Below are 25,465 nucleotides of genomic sequence, written 5' to 3'. Positions count from 1 at the left end.
GCATGAGGCGACCCCTGCTCGGGGAACTGAGATTCCCTAAAAAGTGCACAGTGTGGCCGGCTGCTGCTGCTAAGTCACTTCAGTCGTGTCCGACTCTGTGCGACCCCACAGACGGCAGCCCACCAGGCTCCCCCGTCCCTGGGATTCTCCAGGCAAGAACACTGGAGTGGGTTGCCATTTCCTTCTCCAGTGCATGGAAGTGAAAAGTGAAAGTGAAGTCACTCAGTCGTGTCCAACTCTTCGCGACCCCATGGACTGCAGCCCACCAGGCTCCTCCGCCCATGGGATTTTCCAGGCAAGAGTACTGGAGTGGGTTGACACTGCCTTCTCCGTGTGGCTGGGGGGTGGGGGGGGGGGGCGGGGGAATGTATATGATTTCTTTCCCTAGTGTCAATCAATCCACACAACTTTCTTTTCTCTCTCTCTCAGTTGATTTAATGTTGTGTTACAACACAGGTGATTCAGTTATACATATACATATATTCATTCTATTTCAGATTGTTTACACATATAGATTATTACAGAAGGTCCATCTAGTCAAGGCTATGGTTTTTCCAGTGGTCATGTATGGATGTGAGAGTTGGACTGTGAAGAAAGCTAAGCGCCGAAGAATTGATGCTTTTGAACTGTGGTGTTGGAGAAGACTCCTGAGAGTCCCTTGGACTGCAAGGAGATCCAACCAGTCCATTCTGAAGGAGATCAGCCCTGGGATTTCTTTGGAAGGAATGATGCTAAAGCTGAAACTCCAGTACTTTGGCCACCTCATGTGAAGAGTTGACTCATTGGAAAAGACTCTGATGCTGGGAGGGATTGGGGGCAGGAGGAGAAGGGGACGACAGAAGATGAGATGGCTGGATGGCATCACTGACTCGATGGACGTGAGTCTGAGTGAACTCCGGGAATTGGTGATGGACAGGGAGGCCTGGCGCGCTGCAATTCATGGGGTCACAAAGAGTCGGACACGAATGAGCGACTGAACTGAACTGAGCAGCATTCCCTGTGCTATATAGTAGGTCTTTGCTGGTTATCTATTTTATCCTTACAACTTTCACCCAGTCTAACTCTCTCAAGCAACTTAACTAAAAAACCCCGAATTGACGGTCTCCCTAACTTGCAGAGCAGGAGAATTCATTTTTCCTCAGTGCCTAGGAGACAAAAAAGACTCTCTCCTTGTATATATCTCCTTGAGCCTCCTTGTAAAATGTTTTCAGACACTGGAGGTTGTGCTGGCTCGTCAGAGTCACTCTGATCACTGTGTGTACCCAGAGCACGACATCGACCAACAGCTACCACTTCTGTAACACAGGGGACTTGGGGAAGATCCAAGCACAGGACTAATTCATTACACATCATTTACCGTAAATTGCATGCTGGAAGAATGATTGTTTAAAAATCATTTGCTGCTGATGTACCACTTCATTATATTTCACCCGTGTTTACTAAGGCGGGGAGAGGTTCGAACATAATAGACTGTCATTTCTCTGAACTGCTAATGAAAGCCGCAGTGCTGAACACACAAATCAAGCCGCTCATTTTTTGCCCAGTGCAATTTGAAAACTCAGTATGTACCACCAGCCACAGAGCAAAGTGGATCAGCTCTCTGGGGTAAAATCCTTCATGTGTCCCTGCCATAAGAAGTAATAAGTTCTGCTTTGCATCACTCTATTTATAGACTTCAGTTATTTTCACATATTTTTTGGCCTTTTTTTCTATAGCAGCATGCATTCTCAAATGAATCAGTCTCATCTTGTCAATTTTACTGTTAAATCGGGCTTAAATATTCTCTTTAGGTGTTAGAGGATTGCAGGGACATTTTCTGTTCAAACGGGAACAAATGAGACTGAGGCGAGATCTTTGGTCTCTAAAATTCTCTAGCTTCTAACTGACCTATATTTCATTCATTAGTCTTAGGCAGCAGATGATTTCCTTAGAAATGCCGTATTTGGTGCAGCCCCAAGGCCTGGGTGAATAGCTGTTTCATGGCGTACGATGAATCAGAAAATGCATGGTAAACGGAGATTACGTTGAATTTTCTTTTTTTGGTAGCAAAGTATATTAGTCATGAGGTGACCAACTCAGCACAAGGAAAACCGTCCTGCTGATCTTTGCCTGCTCATTAATTCCACAAGTATTGACTGGATCCTTACTATTTGCTAAGCACTGCTCTATGCGCTGGAGACAACAGCAGTAAACAGGACATATAAAGAACCTGACCTAGGGTATCTTACGTTTTAGTGTGAGAATGAGAAAAAAATAAATGTATCACTCAGTTTCAGATAGTGATAAGTACTATGGAAAACTAAATAAACGGAGGCATGAGCAGAATCTCCGACATATTTGTAATGCTGCCAAGAGTCTTGATTTTATGATCTTAGAAACTTGTCTCTAAAGAAGTGATATACCTTTGACAATTTCTTAAATATTCAGTAATTACAACACTTGTATCACTGTTTTGAGTTCTTGATGCTGACTGTTGGTCTTGATGCTGCTCTGGCAGGAGACTCCCTATACTGTGGTCCCCACAGTCCTCACCTGGGCCCACTGGGATGTCTTGGAGGATGTGGGGACAGCCCGACTGAGCAGCTGAGAAGCTTGCCTCTTGGCATATTCCCATATGGGTGATCCCCTCACTAAGAGCAGAGTTTGATTCAGCATCTTTGGGCAACATCTGCAGCACCCTAGCACCATATTTTTTAAAAGAATTTATTTATTATTAATTTTCTTTTTTGGTTATGCTGTGTGGCATGCAGGATCTTATTAATAGTTCCCCAATCAGGGATCAAACTCATGCCCCCATAGTGAAAGTACAGAGTCTTAACTACTAGATAGCCAGGGAAGTCCCTCATGCCTTTTTTTCCTTTAAGTTTTAATTTTTGAAATTATTTTAAAATTGTCTGAGAGCTGCAGGAACACTATAAAGCACTCGCTCCTTGATATCCTTCATACACACACACACACACAGAGACATCTCTCTCGTTTTTTTTGCATTATTTGAGTGTACATTGCAAATATAATGGCCCTTTACCTCCATTGCCCTGGTTTTATTGAGATGTAACTGACAAAGCCATAAACCATTTAAAGTGTACAATGTAACGACTTGATGGGCATATGTACTGTGCAGCACCATGCTTTGTATGACATGACGCACTTGCTTGAGTCAACTGACTGGTTTCCCATTAGTGAGACATGCTCTATTTCTTGGAGCTGCTCAATGGTGGAACCAGGCAGAGAACTAGGCCTGAAAATCAGAGGAAATGCCCTTCACCCACCTGAACAGTATTAGAGCTATAAAATCCTAGTGTAAATGTCACTCTATATATCTGCTGTAATAATGAAAATTTAGACCAATGAAGCGTCAAATTGTATGTTAACAAAGAGGAAAATGCTGAACAGAGAGGGCAGAACTTTAAAAATTCCTGTCCTTCCCTCTTAATTCAAGGTTGCCAGCTTCTCTGTGGGGCCAAGGGCACTGTATTATTTTCTACACTTTGATTTTTCAGTAGGTGTTGATGCTTCCTCAGAGAAGGCAATGGCACCCCACTCCAGTACTCTTGCCTGGAGAATCCCATGGATGGAGGAGCCTGGTGGGCTGCAGTCCATGGGGTCGCTAAGAGTCGGACGCGACTGAGCAACTTCACTTTCACTTTTCACTTTCATGCATTGGAGAAGGAAATGGCAACCCACTCCAGTGTTCTTGCCTGGAGAATCCCAGGGACAGGGGGAGCCTGGTGGGCTGCCATCTATGGGGTTGCACAGAGTCGGACACGACTGAAGCGACTTAGCAGCAGCAGCAGCAATACTTTCTGGATGTATTTGAAACAGTGTATGTGTACACATCTTGGGCTGATTAACACTGCAGACTCTCAATCTGTACATCCTCTGCAAACACCCAAATAGGAGATACAAGAAAGATATATCATCTTTATCCTATTACGACCAAATTGATAAATGTCTTTTCTCATACTCTAGGAGAAAAAAAATTCTTACACAAAATTTTGAGGTCTCATTTTGGCTACGGAGTTAAGATAATTTTCCTGGGGCACCAAGAGTTTGGAAGTGCAATAGATATGAACACTTGACTTCTTCCTGCTTTTGTGAATTGCCCCAAAGTCTTTGCTATGAGAAAAATAAGCAAAGAAAGCCATCCTACCTGGAAAAAGGAGGTAAATCAAATAAATAATACATTAACTTTAGGTTTTCAGGTCTAGTGTGGTATCCTGTCTTTTCATGAACATTAGATAGACATGATTAAATAAGCCACAAATTATTGTAAAATGTGTTAAAACAAGAGTCTGCAATAATTTGGACAAACCCTCCATGTGGTCAAACTTTGATTCACCAGTAATCTTTCAAACAAAGGAAGATTAGACTGACAGATTTTTTTAAATAACCATAGATGTGGAATAGAATCTGCTAGTTCAAAATACTTGGAATTCATCTTCTCTTTGAAAAAGAATATGAGTAGAAATAAGGTTAAAATTTTTTTAACAGAATGTTAAATTTTTAATCTAAATTTAAACTTTAGTGTCATAGAGACAGTAATGTCATTTCTTTTCCACTATTATCATTACTAAAAATTTTATAAAACGTTATGAAAGACCAAAAAATCTTTTTGTACTCATGATGCCATTAGAGACATGATTAAAATGACAAGTTCCCAAATAACATGAAAAATGCATTTCCCCTTTATCCAAAGAAAATGCATTTTGCTCCTAAGAGATGTTTAATTTATTCTCTTTTTTGAGAAGAGATAGCAGAGGGATGAAAGGATTTACAGTTAGAATTGTCATTTAATGAAAGACACATATTTGACTTGTGATTATAAAATAATTGCTGTAACAATTTCAAGTTTAGACAGCAGTAGTGAATTTTGATATGAATGAAAAACAAATTATATTTCTGTTAACATTCAAGTTTACTTCTCTGGGTCAGAATTATTAAAAGTTACCCTTTATTATGCCATGGGAATAGTGGAACCAGTGTTAAGAAATCTTCTCTATGTTTATGTGTATGTTTACAAATATTTATTCCAGGAAGCATTAGGTTTCTATAGAATTAGTTTAAAAGAACAACTTAATCTTTCATAAAAACTTTTATAAAGAACTTTAATATGCTTTCTTCTACCTTATACTCTTCCTCCAGTCCCTCCATCAGAGAGAGTGCTCACATGAATGGTTAAATTCAATTACCATCATTGGCTCACTGGGAAGAAATGTGAGGAAAAGCCACAGTTCCTTTATAGTTTCAGCTTCTGAGTGTTTGCTTACTCCCTAGCAAATGGGGCACCAAAATGGCCCCAGGACTGCACTTGCCCTGAGAAATGCCTTTTACTGAGAAGATCCAGGGGCTAGTAGAGGGTCCAAGCCTTTTTAAAGGTCTCTTTTAGTTCTCTGGTACATTTTTCGCCTAGACACATCTTTCCTTGCCACTAGGGTGGTAATGATACTCTTGAGGGAAGTAAGGTTGGGAGGTGAGCACAGAAGAACAAAGGCTGTGAACTTGCACTTTGCTCTGTTAGCTGTCTGGTGTTGACCTTAATTTATCAGGAGGACACCTGGGGATTTTTTCAGCAAACAATAAAGAGGGTGCATTTTCCAGGTCTCTGTGCATTTCTCTCTTTTGCAGTCTCTCTCTCTCTCACCAGCACAAGAATTAACAAGTATTTTTAAGTAAGACAGTAGAAGTTTAGAACTCCAGTTGTCAGAACTCAGTCAAGAAGCAGTTTCCAAAAAGTTCCTAAATTTTTTCCTTAAGATGTAACAGGAAGTCATAATCACCTATTAACCACTTTGGTTTCTTAGCCTTCTGGCTGGTGAACTCCTTTTTCTCTTGAACTGTTCTAAATAATTAAGAGGATTTTGAAGACGTCCAACCCTTTTGGCTGATACCTTTTAAGAAAGAACAAAAGTGTGTTTGTTCATGTTCAAACTCCAGGAAAATAATCTCTGATGCTATTAAAAAAAAAAAGGTTCCTTGATTTCAGTAACTTTAAATTGATATAAGGGACTTCCCTAGGGGGTCCAATGGCTTAGACTCTGCTTCCAATGCAGAAGGTGCAGGTTCCATCCCAGGTTGGGGAACTAAGATCCCATGTGCTGTGTGGCACAACCAGAAAACAAAAACAAAAACAAAAAACCTACCAATTAAAAAAAAAAACGTGACATAAGGAAGAACAAAAGGAAACATTCTTTTACAAAGAATCACTGTGTGTCATGAACTAAGGATTGTAATTAACAACTTCTGTGTACCTAACATGTAACTTTAAAAACTACTTACTGATTTTAAGGTAAACCCTAGCCCATAAACCTGTGTTGTAATTTAGTATGTAACACTGGAAAACCCATGAAAGGAAAATATGAGAGTAGTTCAGGGCTTCCCTTGTGGCTCAGATGGTAAAGAATCCACTGCAATGCAGGAGAGCCTGGTTTGATCCCTGTCTCTGGAAGACCCCCTGGAGAAGGGAATGGCTACCCACTCCAGCATTCTAGCCTAGAGAATCCCATGAACAGATAAGCCTGATGGGCTACAGTCCATGGGATCACAAAGATTCAGACAAAACTGAATGACCAAGCATGCATACACACAGTCAGTGCTTTTGTTTAGTACCATATAAAGTGGAAAGGACAATGGGAAGTCTCTTTACCCCTCCCAGCAGAGGATTACTGAGTACCAGCTAATTAGAGAAGCTGAAAAGGAATTGATAGATAACTGGCATTCTTGAATTTCAAACTTTCAGGACTTCCTTATTGCTAACAAGGAGAAAGCAGAGAAGATGGTCCATAGCTGATTGCAGTAGTTTTTCTAAACATGACCAGCACTAAGAATGAAATTTCATAGGTTGGAATAGAAGAAATCTCAGCACTGGGTGAAGCCATATAATTAGAGGTTTCAAATTACTTTAGAATCTTCAAAGCACACAAACAAGGATATGGATCATTCACAATATGCCTCTTTATAAGCCATGTACTTTCATAATAAATCAAAGTCTTCATAATAAGAAGAAATAACCACAGGTAGTTCTTATAAGTAATAATCATGAACAGGGCAGAAACTGGACTTGTCTTGCTCTTTGCTGAAGTGGAAAATTCTCCCTTTACTGACAGATTTGCCAAAGCATCCAATTTAATGTTCGAAACACTGCTTTGTTTTATCTTGAGTTGTCAAACTACTGCACTCTAAAATCCTGCCACTAAACTTTAGCTGTACTCAGTTTACTTGTATTTAATACAGACAGGCATTATTTTTGATACTAAGTGTACTATACTTTTGATACTCAATGTACTTATGCTTTTAACACTTTTCTTAAGGACAGTTGCTACCATAAGAGGTTTTCCATGAATCACCTAATTCAGATAAAGATTGAATAATATTTTCAATTTCCTTCCTACATTTATTTTAGAATGTGTGTCATTCACAAATTCAAAATTTCCAACTATGGAAGTTTGGAGGTAAAGACATTAGAAGATATTTCTTCAAAATATTTTGTGGAGGAAAAAAGGTATTATATACTGTATTACAAGAAACCTCATCACAGCTTCCTAAAGAAACAAAGTCCCAGAATTTTACAAGAATTGCTCAGTGGAAGTAAATCCAAGTTCAAAGAGACAAGAAGAAAGGAGTAATTTGTTATTCAGCATATATATGATCTGCCACAGCAATTTTGAACCACTTTGTTTGGCTGGGTTTGCCTTAGTAAAGGGATAGATGCTGCTGTGAGAATCATTTCCTGAAAACAGAGGTGAAAGTAAGTCAATGAGCGAGAGCTGATATAAATTCAAGTCATTTTACAAAGGATTTGCACAAAAGATGAATTTTCACAAGTTGGCAAGCTTTTCCAGAATCTTGCTTTCATGAATGTTTTTTGAACAAGTTGTATAGAAGGCAGTCTCCATTCTATGAGATAGCATTGCCTTTTTTTTTTTTTTTAAACCAAGTTGGAACTATTCAGGTCACCAAATAACAGGGATCAAAAGTAAAACAGCTGAAAAATCCAACAGTCTGGTCTAACCTGGGATGCTCTGTCTCCTCACAGCCAATGCTCCATCAGGCGGCTTTGTCTGGCTGGCGGATTTAGTGTAGGGACTCTCATCTGCAAAGGTACAATGAAGGCTTTGGTTAATTTCCATCCAGTTTCTACTGTAGTGAAGGTCTTTCAATGGATTGCAATCCTTCTGCCAGAGACAGGTGGTATGGTATGGTAGAAAGAGTCTGTAGACCTGGGTCCTAACCTGGGTTTAGCCATGGGACTTGGTCAAGTCATTTAAATATGCTCTGAACATCAGTTTACTCCCCTATGAAAGAGGGATATGCGTTCACACCATCTCTGAGGATTGTCAGGATCAAGCTATAATGCACACGAAGGCATAGAATGGTAAGAAGTGTGTAAAAACAGTGTACAGATGATTTGCCTGTCACCTATATTCATTGATAAATAAATATCCATGAATATCAGTAACAGGAAGACAAGGAAGGAATAAAAGGGCTCAATGGGCACTAAGAATAAGCTAGTAGAAGAACAAAGGAAAGGAAAAGAAATATTATATTTCAGAGAAGCAGATGACAGAGTATTAGTATTGCAGGGGAATAAAGACACACAGAATTAGTGGGTTCCTACTGAAAGTATGAATGGGCATCCAGTGGAAAATAAAGGGAAAGGGACATTCGGAATAAGACCACAGAAGCTAGGTTAAGAATAGAGAAGGAAAGATGGTTTGGGAAAAGAAGACACATATTGCAATGAGCTGATTCGCCCTCTTAGAAAGAGATGGAAATAACTTGGAGAACCAGAGAAAGATCAGCTGAAGAGACAGAAGAACTAAAGCTCAGTGCATCTGTGACAGTTAGTCAAGAAGCTGAATGAGCAAAACATTAGGTGAAAAAAACCATACAAGCGATGGATCCATCAAATTCTAAGTAAAATGATTTTTTTTAATCTAGGAAAGGATTTAGTCTGACTTGGAATATAGGAGTAATGATCCAGGATGGCAAATATTAGAGTGAAATGGAAAGGAAATATTCTTTTTAGTCAGCATAGGACATTTGTATAGAGTAAAAGAGATGTCTGAGTGACATTAAACATTTTCAAGCATAGGATGTATACAGCCTGAGTAGATACAATGTACAATAATTACCTAGTAGATCTACTCAAGCTAGATGACCCAAAGGTTACTTCTGGTCATACTCTCAGGTTGCTTTGTTGTTGTAACAAGAAATCATTAAAGGATTAAAAACAGCATTATATTATATATGCAAACTATTAAATATAACAAGGATTTAATTCAGCAACAAGCTTTTGTCATCTGAAAACATTAACTCTCCCAACTAAGTAGTTCATGTTGCAAAATTGAGGAACTCAATTCCTCTTTAGGATATACTTCTGGTTGAAATGATTCATGATTTCTTCATAAAACTAACAAGGTCTTTGTAAGCAATGACAAAAAGGAAAGATTAACACTACTGTAAGCTACAATTAACTTAAAAAATAGCAGTCATGCTGTTTCATGTTTATATTCCATTTGTCACACAATTCTTTATATTCTTTCAACCATAAGGACAAACCACCAACGTTCAGATATCAGTACAATCAACAGTATCACTTTTGCTTATGAAGCAATAGCCTAGATCTCTGACTCTTCTCTTTGTAAATGCGATTTTGAGGATAAACACAAACCACAAAACAAAATGCCTGCCTTATATTACATAAGTCTTTGCCATTCCATGCCCACCTGCGTATCTGAACTCTTTTCTCACAATACTGACTTACTAACCAGGCCATATGCTTAACCAAACTTACTATATGCTAAAATCTGGATTCTTTATAAAACCAATTTAAAAATATATTTCTTTTCATTATCTAAAGCTTTGAAACCATGTATTTGATTACAGAGCACTGAGTCAGGAGATAGAGATCACAACAATCAGTTTCAGGGACAGCATCTTGGAAGCCTAAAGCCTTTCTCAAGTTTTCAATTTGTCTAGACTCTAGCCAATTAAAGTCTTGAGTTGAATCCAGTGTTGGATTTTCTTACAGGGCAGTAAGAGATCTGACCAGGAGACTCTGGGGTGCTTTGTATTTGATGCTCTATTTTAAGGAGCTATGTCTTTAGAAAGTTACCTAGTTTGCATTATAGAAGTAGTCAACCCTGGCAAAACTGTTTTCTTACTTATACTGGAGAACCATTTCCTTGATTTAGAGCTGAAATAGTCTAGTTGTGCACATCCTTAAAAGGTTGAAACTGAATTATAGATGGCCACCTGGCCAGCCTCTGCTTATCCATTGCCCAGCCCCTGACCGCACTCCAGTGTTAAGACCGTCCTTATCGAGCACAGATGAAAGTAAACAATTACCTAGAAGCCAAAATTTGCATTGGTTGAAGGATCAGACCAAAATAAGTTCGATATTATCTAAGAATAGGTTTCTGAAGTCAGTCAGGATGAAGGCAATAATTCCTAATGCAAATGAGGCAGAATCTTGGCAACCTTCATCAGGAGAGTTAAGGTGAGCACAGCAACAGAGCAGCATGGCACCTTTTAACATTTATTTTTAAAGAAACTTTTCCCAGGAACATCTGTTTAATTTAAACCCCTAGGAGGTATCATAGGTCTTTTATAAAAACCTACCCATCAGAGAATGGGCATCAGTTCTCTTGATGTGATTTATTCCACGTCAAATCTTGACTCAAACTTTGAAAATAGAAATGGAGGGAAGACACTGAATGAATCAGTGGCTGATACCTCTGTAATATTAGGTTGGTACCAATGTAATTGTGGCTTCAGACTGTGAATTTTAAATCATTAGTACTAGGCTCAAACACATATTTATTAATCAAAATAGGAACCATTACAATCAAAACATTTTTGCCGAAGAGAAGTAAGTTTGCCTATTCTTGTAGTGTAAAAATTGGTGTCCTGGGATTCCAGAACTCTTGGAAAGCATTTTCTGCCTCTTGCTGGCTGTGGAAGCATTTTCCCTGCAAAATGCTATCAAGATGCTAGAAGAAGTGGTAGTCAGTTGCCAAGAGGTCAGGTGAATATAGTCGAATAGGCGAACCATTGTAGACTAATTTGTTCAACTTTTGAAGCGTTGCTTGCGTGATGTGCAGTTGGGCACTGTAGTGGAGAAGAATTGGGCCCATTCTGTTGACCAATTCCAGCTGCGGGCATTGCAGTTTTTGGTGCATCTCATTGATTTGCTGAGCATACTTCTCAGATGTAATGGTTCTGCCGGGATTCAGAATGCTGCAGTGGATCAGATCAGCAGCAGATCACTGAATAGTGACCATGACCTTTTTTTTGGTGCATGTTTGGCTTTCAGAAGTGCTTCTTCTTGGTTCATCCATTGAGCTAATCATTGCCAGTTGTCCTGTAAAATCCACTTTTCACTGCATGTCACAATTCAATCAAGAAATGGTTTGTTGTTGCACAGAATAAGAGAAAAAATATTTTTTTGTCTAACATCATTTCCATAGTTTAATAAGTCATTAGTACAAAAACATAAAGCAAGAAATGCACATTAAAATGATGTATAATATAACCACATTTAATAATGGATTGTAATATCAAATGGCAAAGTTCAACAATGCAAAACTGCAATTACTTTTGCACGAATCAAATACAATGGAATATTACTCAGCCATAAAAAGAAAAGAAATAGTGCCATTTGCAGAGATGAGGATGGACCTGGAAATTTTCATACAGAGTGAAGTCAAACAAAGATAAATATAATCTGATATCACCTTTGTGGAATCTAAGATAGGACACAAATGAGTCTATCTACAAAACAGAAATAGACTCACAGACTTGTGGTTGCCAATGCGGGGGATGGAGAGATGGACTGGGAGTCTGGGGTTAGTAGATGCACACTGTTACATTTAGAATGGATAAACAATAGGAACTTACTGTATAGCACAGACAACTATATCCAGTCTCCTGGGATAAACCATAATGGAAAAGAATATAAAATTAGAATGTTCATATGTTTATAAATGAGTCACTTGGCTGTACAACAGAAATTAGAGCAACATTGTAAATCAACTATATTTCAATTTAAAATGTAAAAAATAAAATAAATGCCAATACAATTAATTCACTGTTGCTTAGTAAAGGGCTCAAAAGTTTCAGTGAATTACAAGATCTGTGTTAATACTTTTTATCAGGAAGACACTAAATAGGCTTTCAAGTTCCAACTAATTCCATAAGTGAATTAAAAAATAGTTGAAATAACAAAAAAGGAGTCAATCTATAGATAGTTCTAGGACAGTGCCCATCCCCTAGTATGCATTCATTAAACATTTGCTGATAGACAATTAAATTGTATTTAACTTTTCAAATTAGAGCATTTATTGTAAACAAGCAACCTGAAGAAAGTCAAATACTTGTTATTAACTAACCTCCCTCCTCCCTCTGATTTCTTTTTCTAGGTTTACACCTATTCGTTTTAAAGCCATATCACCATCTACTAGTTATTAAGTATTGCCTTATTGCATGTTCAAAATTTGTGACTATTTATAAAAATAATATTGAAATATATTTCCTTTAATTTCCATTCAGACTACAGAAGGTTTATTGAGTAACCTTTAACATAATGCCTTTAAACAAAAGAATTCCAATTTTTATACCAGACTTCCCACCTTGACTTTATGATTATTAACAAGGGATCCTTATGGAAAGTTGCTACAGGACAAAGAAGGCATTCAGCAAGTGAGTCAACGTGGCAAGTAATCATCAAGGGCATCACAGGGTATTGGCCTTTTAAAGAACTGTTGGCCTTTTAAAATGGCATCATAGCAGCTAGATAATCACTGTCACATATGATGGCTGCCCACTGTCACTGGTCATAACAAGAAAGAGCATGGGTCCCCTTTATGGTGACACCCCTAAGAGGCTAGGGAAAATGCCCTCCATTAAATGGAGAATGGACACTGTGACAGAGACAGAAAGGGCTTAGTCAAGCATATACTTAAAACAGAAGTTGAACAATGGGGGGACCATCTGTCCCTCCCATTCCTCCTAATTTGACCAGTCTCCTTATGTACTAAACACAGGAGGGGCAAACACAGATCATTTGTTTTGATTACATGTTCCAAGTGAAGCTGGTATTTACAAACTTGGCAAGCAAACAGCAGGCACCCAAGAAGCAGGGCTTCATTCTGCATCATGACCAAAGCTCAGGTTGGAGCTGGGAGAATCCCATCTTGAGGAATGGACTCATGTCCCCTCATGTTCTTGTAACCTTGAACGGTTGCCTAGCATCAAATACCACCCATGTGTAATCAGGCTAGTCCTTGTCTCCATCTTCTACTTCTCCCATTCTGAGTCTGGGCTTTTTCCCAGAGGAACCAGATATGACTATAGTTTTAAGAATCTCTAGCTGTGTTCAGGGCTTTGTTGAAAAAAAAATTAAATTTCCTTTGGCTGAGACTAATCAGCCTATGCTAAACAATTTCTAACAACTAATTATGCACAATCGAGGCACCTGCTAAGCCAGCAGATCCCTCAACTTCTTGATTAGGAAAAAAAAAAGAGGCATTTTGTGCAATTACACATTATGACCATTTCCTAGCAGCAGGGAGACAGCCAGCTCATGCCACAACGCTCATGTACATCGTTAAGAGCAGGGGAGAAAACTGTTTTTCGTGATTGAACAAAATGACTTCCACTATGAAGGAAGTAATGTGTCCATAGAATTTGATTGCATTTCACAAATTTTAGTGCCTACTATGTGCGAGGGCTTCCCGGGTAGCTCGGCAGATAAAGAATCTTCCTGCAACGCAGGAGACCTCGGTTTGATTCCTGGGTCGGGAAGTTCCCCTGGAATAGGGGATAGGGTACCCACTGCAGTGTTCTTGGGCTTCCTTGGTAGCTCAGACAGTAAAAAATCCGCCTGCAATGTGGGAGACCTGGGTTTGATCCCTGGGTTGAGAATATTCCTTGGAAAAGGGCATGGCAATCCACTCCAGTATTCTTGCCTGGAGAATCCCTATGGACAGAGGAGCCTGGCGGGCTACAGACTGTAGCCCTGGACTGTAGCCCGCCAGGCTCCTCTGCCCATGGGGTCTCAAAGAGTTGAATACAACTAAGCACAGCACATGTGCAAACTAAGAAAGTGGATATATGACAATGAGACTTTAAGTGGAATGGTGATGGAGGAATCCTTATTACTTCCCAGGATTGAGACTGGAGCATATACTTCATTAGCTGAGGAGAGAAATAGGCAAGGGCTTACGGTACCGGTGGAGGTGGGAACAGGAGGAGAAAGGAAGTTACATCGCGATGAATTAATACAGAATTTTGCAATCAGAAAAATCAAGAAACAAGCGATGTTAATTGCCAGTTAACCTGGAAGTTTTGTTTGGTGTGGAACCATAATCTTTTCAGTATTTGGGTTCTGTGAACATCTTACTCCAGCCCAGCAGGAATATATTATAGGTGGGCTGTTTCTCTCTTTCTCTTTTTTAAAGTTTAATCAACATGGTCTTGATAGAAAAGACAAAATAGTATAAGGAAGAAAAATCACAGCACTGTGCATCTAAAACAGGACAAGCAAAATAAAAAACTAACAAAATATATTTTAAAAATTTGCCTGGTGCCTCAGATAGCAAAGAATCTGCCTGCTAATGCAGGAGACACAAGTTCGATCCCTGGCTTGGGAAGATCCCCTGGAGAAGGGAATGGCAACCCACTCCAGTATTCTTGCCTGGAAAATCCCATGGATAGAGGAGACTGGTGGGCTACAGTCCAGGGGATCACAAAAAGTCAGATATGTCTGAGTGACTAACACACACACACACACACAGACACAAATCTATAAAAAAAATTTTTTAAAGAAATAATTCATCACATTCAGTTGGGTTATATTGAATAGGCATACATTGTTAACATTGTTAACATGTGAAAATCAGTTACTGCAATTCAGAAAATTTCACAGAATGAAGGAGATAAAGAGAACTACTATCACAAAAGATTCAGAAAAAGCATTTGATAAAATTCAACATATATTCATGATATAAAACTCAGACAAAGAAGCGTCTTTACTCTTGAAAACAGTTGATAAACTGTGGCCCTAAGACAGTGCAGCTCATCCTTGTTACGAAATGGGAGCACATTGCACAGAGCTACAGACATTCATTTGCATTTCATCTCCGGTGGTTTCTTGGCTCCATTGTCACTTCTGTAGTAGAAACCGAGATTGACAATGGAGCCAAAAAGCAGCCAGAGATAATATGTTTCTCTCTTTTTGACATCAGACCTCTAGTTCAGTTTCTGCCTTGCTGGTTTGATGGCTTACTCTAAAATTTAAGCAAGATTCCCTGAGGGCTGGCTGGCACAAGGTTTTGATCACAGACCTTAATCCTGTCTTTCTCCACTTATCAAAACAAGATATAACTACAAGCATAGGGTCCTGCATAATTTAAAGAAATGCAAACAGAATCATATGGCCAAATATCCTTCTGCAATCTGAAACAGTTCTTAATTCCTGATTAAAATGACCCTGTTTTTCTAGGGCAAATGAAATGTACACCCTTAATCTTCCCTAGAGTCAGAGGATTCTGGGTGCTACATAGGCTTTAGCGCTATTGCTTTGGCATGAATTCTTGAGAATGAATTGACTTCATTTCCTTCCCTAATGGGATAAAGTGATCCACACAACTAGGTTTAAAGCAGAAGGGAGCAAGAATGATCTGAGCTTGAAGGTAGGAGGCAGAAGGTAGCGTGTTTTTCCATTACAGTCTCTTTCCTATTAGGAGATGATTTCCTCTCTCCAACCTTCTATTTCCTCCTCTCTTTGGTCATTTGTTTTGTCTGCACGGCTTCATTGTCTATTCTTGACTCAGCAGGTTTCCTTACACCTAGGTACTTTATATTCTTAAAGGGGATCAGGTCTTTTGATTTTGAACATTAAAAAAAACAGTCATTCAACAGAACAAATTCATTTTAAAAACGAATGTCTGGTGGTTTCTTCACAATGACAGACTGTCCTCTAAAATTATATTAATCACAGTCACATCACCATCTCAGGAATTCAATATTACAGCTAAAAAGAATATCAACCATACACCCGTATTGCTACTGGCCTGTCTTATAAGACCATCTGTCTCCTTCACTGCTCCATTATCCAACACCTTGTTACTCAAAATGAGGTTCACAGATGAGGGCATTGGCATTACCTAGGAGCTTATCAGAAGGCAATGGCACCCCACTCCAGTACTCTTGCCTGGAAAATCCCATGGACAGAGGAGCCTGGTAGGCTGCAGTCCATGGGGTCGCTGAGAGTCGGACACGACTGAGCGACTTCACTTTCACTTTTCACTTTCATGCATTGGAGAAGGAAATGGCAACCCACTCCAGTGTTCTTGCCTGGAGAATCCCAGGGATGGCGGAGCCTGGTGGGCTGCCGTCTATGGGGTTGCACAGAGTCGGACACGACTGCAGCGACTTAGCAGCAGCAGCAGCAGGAGCTTATCAGAAATGGAGAATCTCAGACCTCATTCAGACCTATGCAATCAGAGCCTGCATTTAATGAAATCTCCAGATGATCTCTACACACGTTAAAGTTTGGTATTCTGTGCTAAGTCGCTTCAGTCCTGTCCGACTCTGTGACCCTATGGACTGTAGCCCGCAAGGCTCCACAGTCCTTGAAATTCTTCAGGCAAGAATACTGAAATGGGTTGCCATTTCCTTCTCCATGGGATCTTCCTGACCAGGGATTGAACCTGCGTCTCTTAAGTCTCCTACATTGGCAGGAGGGTTCTTTACCACTAGCAGAAGTTTGGAAAGATCTCTTCTAATTGATTTGAAAAACAGCAAACGCACAGGTAGTGAGGATCCATCTGTGCTGTTACCTGACGGCGTCACTGGCAGCCCACAAAGAAGCTGGCAAAATGGCTTCAATATTATCCCTAGACCTCAAATACCAGAATTATCAAACTGCCTATGGAATGAATTCCTCAAATGAAAATGAAAACTTCTCCAAGGCTATGGTTTTGAGTGAATTTCATCTTCTCCAGATCCACTTTAAACTCTTTAACAGTCCTAACATGGCTGATTTACAGGGGTATCTGGATACATCTAAGGTCAGATTATCTGGAGAAGTTGATTGATTGTAATAATAATAATGATTAGTTAATTTACACCTTAAAATGGAGACAGAAAATAGCATTGAGTTCCTACCCCCAAGCTAGTAAAGAACAGCTGAAAATGAAAACTCATATTCCACCTTGAAGCAGGGACATGGAAGAAGAACCTTCTATGGTGGTGGTTGTTTAGTCACTAAGTTGTGTCCGACTCTTTGCGACCCTACGACCTGTAGCCCATCAGGTTCCTCTTTACATGGGATTTCCTAGGCAAGAATACTGGAATGGGTTGCCATTTCCTTCTCCAGGGGATCTTCCTGACCCAGGGATCGAAACTGCTTGGCTGGTGGATTCTTTACTGCTGAGCCACCAGGGGAGCTCCATTTTCCAAGGCACTATCTCCTTAAACTCTTTTTACTTCAGACACAAAGTCACTTCCCTACGTCTGCAAAGAAGGCCTCCAGCACAGAACCTGACCTATGATCTTCACTTGGGAGTAAACAGGATCACAGTGGCCCCCCAGCATCTGGTTAACCTTGTGGAGTGGTCTGTGCTAACTGCTGTTCCATGATGCCTGCGGGGTTTTTGGAAGAGTCATATCTGGAGCCAGGTTAATTTGTAAATCCTCTCTGAAATTAACGAGCATGAAATTGCACATTTCCTGCCTCTGGCATCCCTATTGCTCATGAGTCTGAATCACAAATGATAATTCCTATGCTTCTTCCTAGTATTGTTTCCAGCAAGGACAGATGAACAAGAGTCACAGATTGGCCTCATCACTATAAATTTCTAGAGGAATGGACTCTATGCCAAAAAAGTCATTTTCATTACCATATCAGATCCCAGTTTAAAACTTAAAAATTTTAAATTTAGTACAGCTTCTATATTTTCTATATATAAAGAAGCGTATCTGCTTTAAATCTTTGGCTTGACCATCATATTATGCCAGCTGACATTCTTCATACCTCAACATTATGAAATACACATAGTTCAGTAAGTTCAGGCTTATTCCCTGGTGGCTCAGAGGTTAAAGCGTCTGCCTGCAATGCAGGAGACATGGGTTCGATCCCTGGGTCGGGAAGATCCCCTGGAGAAGGAAATGGCAACCCACTCCAGTATTCTTGCCTGGAGAATCCCATGGATGGAGGAGCCTGGTGGGCTACAGTCCACAGGGTTGCAAAGAGTCGGACACGACTTAGCGACTTCACTTCATTCAGTAAATTCTAAGCATTAGAATAATAATCTGGATGTGTGTTTGTGTGTGTGTGCTAGTCTCTCAGTCATGTCTGATTCTTTGTGATGCCATGGACTGTAGCCTGCCAGTCTCCTCTGTCTATGGGATTTCCCAGGTAAGGATACTGGAGTGAGTTGCCATGTCCTTCTCCAGGGGATCTTCCCGACACAGGGATTGAATCTTGGTCTCCTCCACCTCTATTTTGCCCCTTCGCTAGGCCTTTTTTTTTGCATTTCTAATATAAACTACAGACAAAAAGATGGAGCTTTTTGTAAAATCAGGTCTCTCCAAGAATTTTTCTTTTACATGATATAACTGCAAATGTTTTAGATTTAGAAATTTTCAGTATAGTGGTTTCTGGAATAGGGTCAAGATTGATGGGAAAATGAGAGGAAGCAAAACGCAATCTGAATGACTTTATTCTAAGAGATCTGAATTTGTGCCAGTGTGTGACTAAATGCTGGGTATCATTGGAAGACTAAGAATGAGTCACATTTGTCTATGGAGTGGAGCATTCTTGTCTAGGTTTGATTATCATGAAAATAGCCTTTCAAGCCTTCACCTGCTGCCCTGACAATCAGAACATGACAACATTTTAACTAAGGTAACTTTCCAACCTGGTTCAGTGGCTCAGTATTTTTCTTTCTTTCTCTTCTTTTCTTTTCCATTAACCAAGCATTGTGTAAATGGAAAAAAATGTCAATTGCTGGAAAATTACATTATACAAATAAATGATCAGATACTGCTACTACTGCTGACAAATTCCTAATGAAACTAGAAAAATAAATATTGTCACCACTGTCCAGACTCAGTTTCCAATACAGGAACTGAAAATCTGTCTCTTTATCTAGCATGCTAGAGCAATAGTTTGGAGCTTGGAGCACGGACTCTTTCCCCATGGTCATTGATCTGACTGCAGAACGAGGACCATGCATGTGTCAAAACCCCGTGTGACCACCAACTCCTTCCTTCACGGACTGACGTGTGCAGTGGTCTTAGAATGAATACTCCAAAGAATGTTCCAATATGCTGAGGGAAAGTAACATTTTTTACTGAGATTCTACTTTCATTAATAATCAAAACACCAAGAGACAAGACTTTGTGGTAATGGAGAAAATGGATTAAGCCAGAAGCTATCAGAGCACAAAGTAGAGGGAAGGAAAAGTAAACCTCAGATTGAAGCCCTGGGTTGTACATGAGGGACACAAATAACATGAAGAAAAAAGCTAACTGAGTCAACCAGAAGTTTCTGTCAATAATACTGATACTCCTACACACAATGATGGCAAATACTTACTGAGGATTCCCTGTGTGACAGCATGAACCTAAGTCCTTTATATGTGTATCTATCTTTTTTCATCTCAACCACTCAGTAATATTTAAAATTGCAAAAAAAAAAAAGATAAATTCATTTTACAAAAGCAGTCCTGGTTTTAAGGAAGAACTGGCCAGGCTAATGGTAGATTCCATGGTGAATTCTAAATGGCACAGCTATTATATCACTGCTGAACAACGTGGCCATACATATACATGCCTAGCACTGTGCTTAGTACTTCATTTACATTGTCAGTACTTATGACAATGTAACTGCACAGGTATAGGTAGAATTAATGCTTCTGAAAATTTGAGGATACAGAGGTTTAGGGAGACGAAATAAGGTGCCTAAATGTTCCCAGGAAGCAAAGGGTAGAAGTAAAGCTTTAACTTACATGCTCTTTACCACAAATTCATCCAAACTCGATTCACATCTTTTTTTTTTACAGTGTTCGTTTGTGTGTGTGTAAAGAAAGGCACATTTTCATATAGTGGTCACTACTGGATGTACTCTGGGTGACTCTATACCACTGATACAGGGTAGGGACTTGGAACTATATTTGAAGAGTCCCTAAAGTTTCAGTTGAGAAAACAACGTATCATTTCTAGAAGTTTTAAAATCTACTTCCTTCTCATGAATTCTTGGCTTACTTTATAAGATTCAGTTTTCTTTTCCAGAACATAAACAAATCACTTGAAAGAATGCCTTTTAGCCAAGAAGTTCTAAGCATTTTAGGAGATGAAATTTGGCTGAATTTATCTCTCAAACTCCTTCTCTATGCCCACCATGCTCACTGAGAGAGTATTTACTATGAACTGGCTCCTCCAAGTGGCTTATCATCTCAAAATGAATCAGTAATGGGACCCTTATTTTCTCCTTGTATTCCAGACAACATGTTCAGAGCCTGCTGCTTACAGTATTTCAAGCCTTTCATTAGTGTTCATGCAGCTAGAGGGGTAACACAGATCTTAGACCAGGTGACATGGAGCAACGCAATGAAGAAAATGGTGGGATAACTTGTGTGGTTGGCAATGGAGATGATTGAATCTGTCTTTTTTCTCCCTCTGGCTCTTACAGCCCACCTCTACAAATAGCTGGGCTCCAGAGTAGGAGGCTGCAACCTCTGTTCTCAGACTCTGGAGAGGCTCTGTGCATCAGGGTCATTGGGCAGATAGGCGCGGACTCTTTCCTAAACTAAATTTCACAGAGAACTTTTGGAAACCAGATGAGCACCCATCGGCCATTCTTTCCAAGACTGTCATCTCTTTTGGTTTTGGCTCATTTCAGGACCTATCTCTGGGCTCCCTTTTTGATAGGTTTTTAGTTTTGAAAATTCCAAGATTTAAGTCAAGTTTCTAGGTGTGAGCTAGTGTTGCTATATACTATTTTAGAGCCAACACCTTTTTCCACCCGGGCTTTGGAGTGAGAATCACATTTAGATGCCTTGGGAGTAACATATTTCACACATATGCCTTGAGTTGTCACATATTTTGCTTTATTAATTCATTGCTAGGTCAAGCAATAGCAGATGACTGCTTATCAAACAGATGACATGTTTTTAATGCATGATTAAAGCAGGATTTATCATGCCTGTCAGAAGCCAAGAAGCCTGTGATGTTCATTATTTAAAGCTGTACTTTAGAGACTCTCTGGTTTTACCTTGAGAGGTGGTGATTACACAGACAAAACCTTACCAGGGTGTTAGACAAGATATAGCTTTTGCATGGGAAACACAAAACTTATTTTTAATACACTAGAATTTTACTATAAAGCAATTTTCGTAGTTCATACTGCACTGCCACTTATTAGTTATGTTGTCTTGGACAAGTCCCTTCTCTCTGAGCTTCAGTTTCCTCACCTATCCAATGGAAATAGTACCTATTTCATAGAATTGCTGTGAGGACTGAATACAATTATGTAAACAAAGCACCAGGACTAGCTGATTTTCAAGAGGGGGTGGTTACATCACTTTTATCTATCTGGTGAATGAAGAAGCAGAGTGACAGACCAGGCTTAACAAGGATCCCACAGCAACAGTTCTTTATCGTTTGAGCCACCAGGGAAGCCCTGGTGAATTGATGCTTTTAAACTGTGGTGCTGGAGAAGACTCTTGAGAGTCCCTGGACTGCAAGGAGATCAAACCAGTCAATACTAAAGAAAATCAACCTTGAATATTCATTGGAAGGACTGATGCAGAAGTTGAAGCTCCAATACAGTGGCCACCTGATGCAAAGAGCTGACTGATTGGAAAAGACCCTGATGCTGGGAAAGACTGAGGGTGGGAGGAGAAGAGGGTGACAGAGGATGAGATGGTTGGATAACATCACTGACTCAATGGACATGAGTTTGAGCAAATTCCGGGCAATAGTGAAGGACAGGGAAGCCTGGTGTGCTGCAGTCCATGGGATCACAAAGAGTTGGATATGACTGAGTGATTGGACAACAGTTCAGTTCAGTCGCTCAGTCGTGTCTGACTCTTTGCGACCCCATGGACTTCAGCACGCCAGGCTTCCCTGTCCTTACCAACTCCTAGAGCTTACTCAAACTCATGTCCATTAAATTGGTGATGCCATCTAACCATCTCATCCTCTGTTGTCCCCTTCTCCTTCCACCTTCAATCCTTCCCAGCATCAGGGTCTTTTCAAATGAGTCAGTTCTTTGCATTAGGTGGCCAAAGTACTGGAGTTTCAGCTTCAGCATCAGTCCTTCCAATGAATATTCAGGACTGATTTCCTTTAGGATGGCCTGGTTGGATCTCCTTGCTGTCCAAGCGACTCTCAAGAGTCTTCTCTAACACCACAGTTCAAAAGCATAAATTCAACACAGAACAACAACACAGCAACAAATACATGTTCCCATGACATTACTTACTGCACCATCTTGCAATAATCAATCTGCTTATCTCCAAGGTATGAACTCCTTTAGGTGGGAATTTTCTTCCATAGTCACAGATATTATTATCCCCATTTTTACAGATGAGAAAACTGAATCTCAGGCTAAACAGCTAATAAGTGGCACAGACATGATTCTACCTGACAGGAAAGACCATTCTTTTCCCATTAGTGTCCCACTGCCTCAATAAAAAGAGTCTCCATGACAAACAGACCTTAGTGGAGAGGAAAGTCTGTTATTGGGCCACAACAAACTAATCTGAGTGTTGCCCAAACCTGTCCTTCCACCTTCTATCATAATAAAGATGTGAACATTTGACATATCTTTTTTCCAAGGCCTTGGGCTACTATATGCTGAATTTCTGGTTGGAGAAATTCACTGATATTAAGTGGTCTATTATGACTCAATTTGTCAGTGGCAAAATAAAAATTAAAACCTAGGTACCTAGATTTAATAGCCCAAAGATTATCAAATTATCTTCATTTGTTTCTGAGACCAATTATTCAGACATACAATTTCCTCATGAATTACTTGCTTGTCTAACTCTCCTTGGGTTATGTCTACTTCATCAACTTCATGACTTTTCCCCATAAATCTTGCCTGAGCAAAGATTCAGCTTTCATAGTTAATTAGGACAAACAAGGAAAATGCAATTCAACTCTACAAAATGTGAATGTTTAATTTTCAACTGATTTTGTAGCATTATACTCAGTAGGACTCTTCCAATTTTCCAATTAAAGAGTTACTGACATGTACAAACATCTAGAATAAAAGAAACCTTTCCTTCCATCACTGTTTGTCAGCTTCATTATTGAATTTTGGGTCTGCTTTGGGACACTCCAATCATGAAAGTAATCATGTAAAACTATATTGGATTCTATTAGCAATAAGACCTTAGAGGAGGTTCATTTATGAAAACTGAAACTTTCTCTGACTCACTCTCATCTATCATGTAATTCACCTTAAGGTATTTTAAAATCACACTGTCAAAGCTTTAGAAGAGTACTCCTAAGCATTTAACTCTGAGCCACAGTATATTTTGAAACAGAGATGTTTTATGAAATTGAATACTGACAGGCAAATCACTCAGCATTTTTCAATGTAAATGTTTACATTTTCCAGATCAGTGTACATCAATGCTACATGAGAAAAGCACAAAGATCTACAAACACGTGCATATACATACATACACATACATACTTCATAGATATATTCATCTGTATATATGTATCTATTTAGGAACACTACTAGGAATAAGAACACATAATAACAAGAGATCTGAAAGGACCCTCAACCTAAGGACATCCCTCCTTTCCTGTTCTGCAGGGCAAAATATTCAATACATTCGGGAGAAGTTGGAGACCACCATCTTTATCCCAGTGACTTATTTAGCCTTGCAGTAGAATGACAAGAAGCTTAGAGTTAATGGCAAGGCCCAAGATGGAAAAGCTTTTGTAATATTCCAGAAACTTAAATCTTCAGAAAATATATGCAAACTTTTGCTATAATTTATGTAATTCATGGACTTTGAAATTCTATTTTTAGGATTGCCACATTCTAGCCAAAGATGCTTTCAGAGAAACTGTCATTTCTCTTGGAGACAGCCTACAAGTACATAACAAAGGTGCACAGCATGTAGAAGAACAGAAGAGCTATGTGAGAAATGAGTTGATCTCAGTGGTCACAAGTGAGTAATTCAAGCACAGCATAGCAGGCATTGTAGAGGTGGGAGTGGTTACCAATGGACAAGCACTATCCACATAGTTATTGCATAAAGAAGTAGCTTAGAAAGGTTATGCATGTGTGTGTAGATCTATTGCACAATTTGGGTACTGATTTCAAGCACAGCCTGCCTTCACATTTCTTTACTGTACAACAGCAGCTTTTATTGGCTTCTAGTTTGCTCAAGACAAGCTTAACAGAACATCTGATATTTATTGTGATAGAAAGTGTAAACAACACGTAATGGCTATTCTGGGCACCATAAAGCTCAGATATTTGCTTCTTTGACAATTAGGGATGTATTGCAAGCATTTGCGCATTATCTGAAAAACACTCCATTTATGCAAACAGATATAATAAAACTGAAATACGTAAGCAGTGCTGGTGCTTACTCCTGGCAGCATCTTTTCTGTAGGAAACAATTTCAAGGGACACTTTAAGAAATCCCAAGTATTAGAAATTTTAGCTAAAAATCTATTTGGTCAGAAAAATTCTTTGTTCAACCAAGTAGAAAGCTTTTCCACCTTTCTTAAATATCTACAAACTTAATTGAAAGAAAAAAGACTAGTTGGAGAAGTACCAGAAAGCTTCAAGCAATTTGCATAATTAAAACATCTTTTTCTCGTTTCCTTTATCTTTTATTCTTCTGACCTCAGAATTTCCTTTCTGTATTGCATATTTTTGCATAATTGAGACGAAATATAAAGCAAAGGCTGAACTCTTATCCTATAAGCCTTCAGAATCATTTGAGGGCTAGCTGTGTTGTGAGTAACTCTACCAAACTTCAGGACTGAATACACATTGTCTAAATGAGGATACACATCCTCCTCTTATCACGACTGTGAATCACGAGTCTATTACTAATTTTATAAATAGAAAGAAGACATCATTGACCACATTTGCTTTTCCCTGCCATAAGCAAAGATAAGCCAATTGGAAATAGGTGAGAGAGGCAATTCTCTATTTTTCATCTAAAGCTTTTCTTCCTAAAGTTTATAGTGGGGGTGGGGGGTACCATGCTTTCATTCCATGCATGCAAGGCCTAATGTTTCTTGGCTAACAGAACTGCAAACAACTCGAACAGAGGAATGGGAATTCTTTTGTAGAGAGGAGAGTTAAGGTGGCTCAGCAGTAAAGAACCAGTCTGCCCACGCAGGAGACACAAGAGACGTGGGTTCGATCCCTGGGTCAGAAAGATCCCCTGGAGAAGGGCATGGCGACCCACTCCAG

At 39.4% G+C, this 25,465-nt stretch overlaps 1 protein-coding gene across 1 annotated transcript in view; it reads right to left on the bottom strand.

The window, feature by feature from the left end:
• GRIP1 (glutamate receptor interacting protein 1) overlaps positions 1 to 25,465 on the bottom strand; it is a 464,606-nt gene that overhangs the window by 207,216 nt on the left and 231,925 nt on the right. The window contains exon 4 of the mRNA XM_010841627.1: positions 8,009 to 8,089. Within this exon, the coding sequence (XP_010839929.1) occupies positions 8,009 to 8,089 (81 nt within the window). The remainder of the gene's footprint in view (positions 1 to 8,008; positions 8,090 to 25,465) is intronic.

This window comes from Bison bison, unplaced genomic scaffold, assembly GCF_000754665.1.
Source record: "Bison bison bison isolate TAMUID 2011002044 unplaced genomic scaffold, Bison_UMD1.0 scf7180017864163, whole genome shotgun sequence".
In the NCBI taxonomy this organism is placed as follows: domain Eukaryota; kingdom Metazoa; phylum Chordata; class Mammalia; order Artiodactyla; family Bovidae; genus Bison; species Bison bison.
Note: the sequence above shows the minus strand (reverse complement) of the source record. Positions and strands in the feature narration are given on the sequence as shown.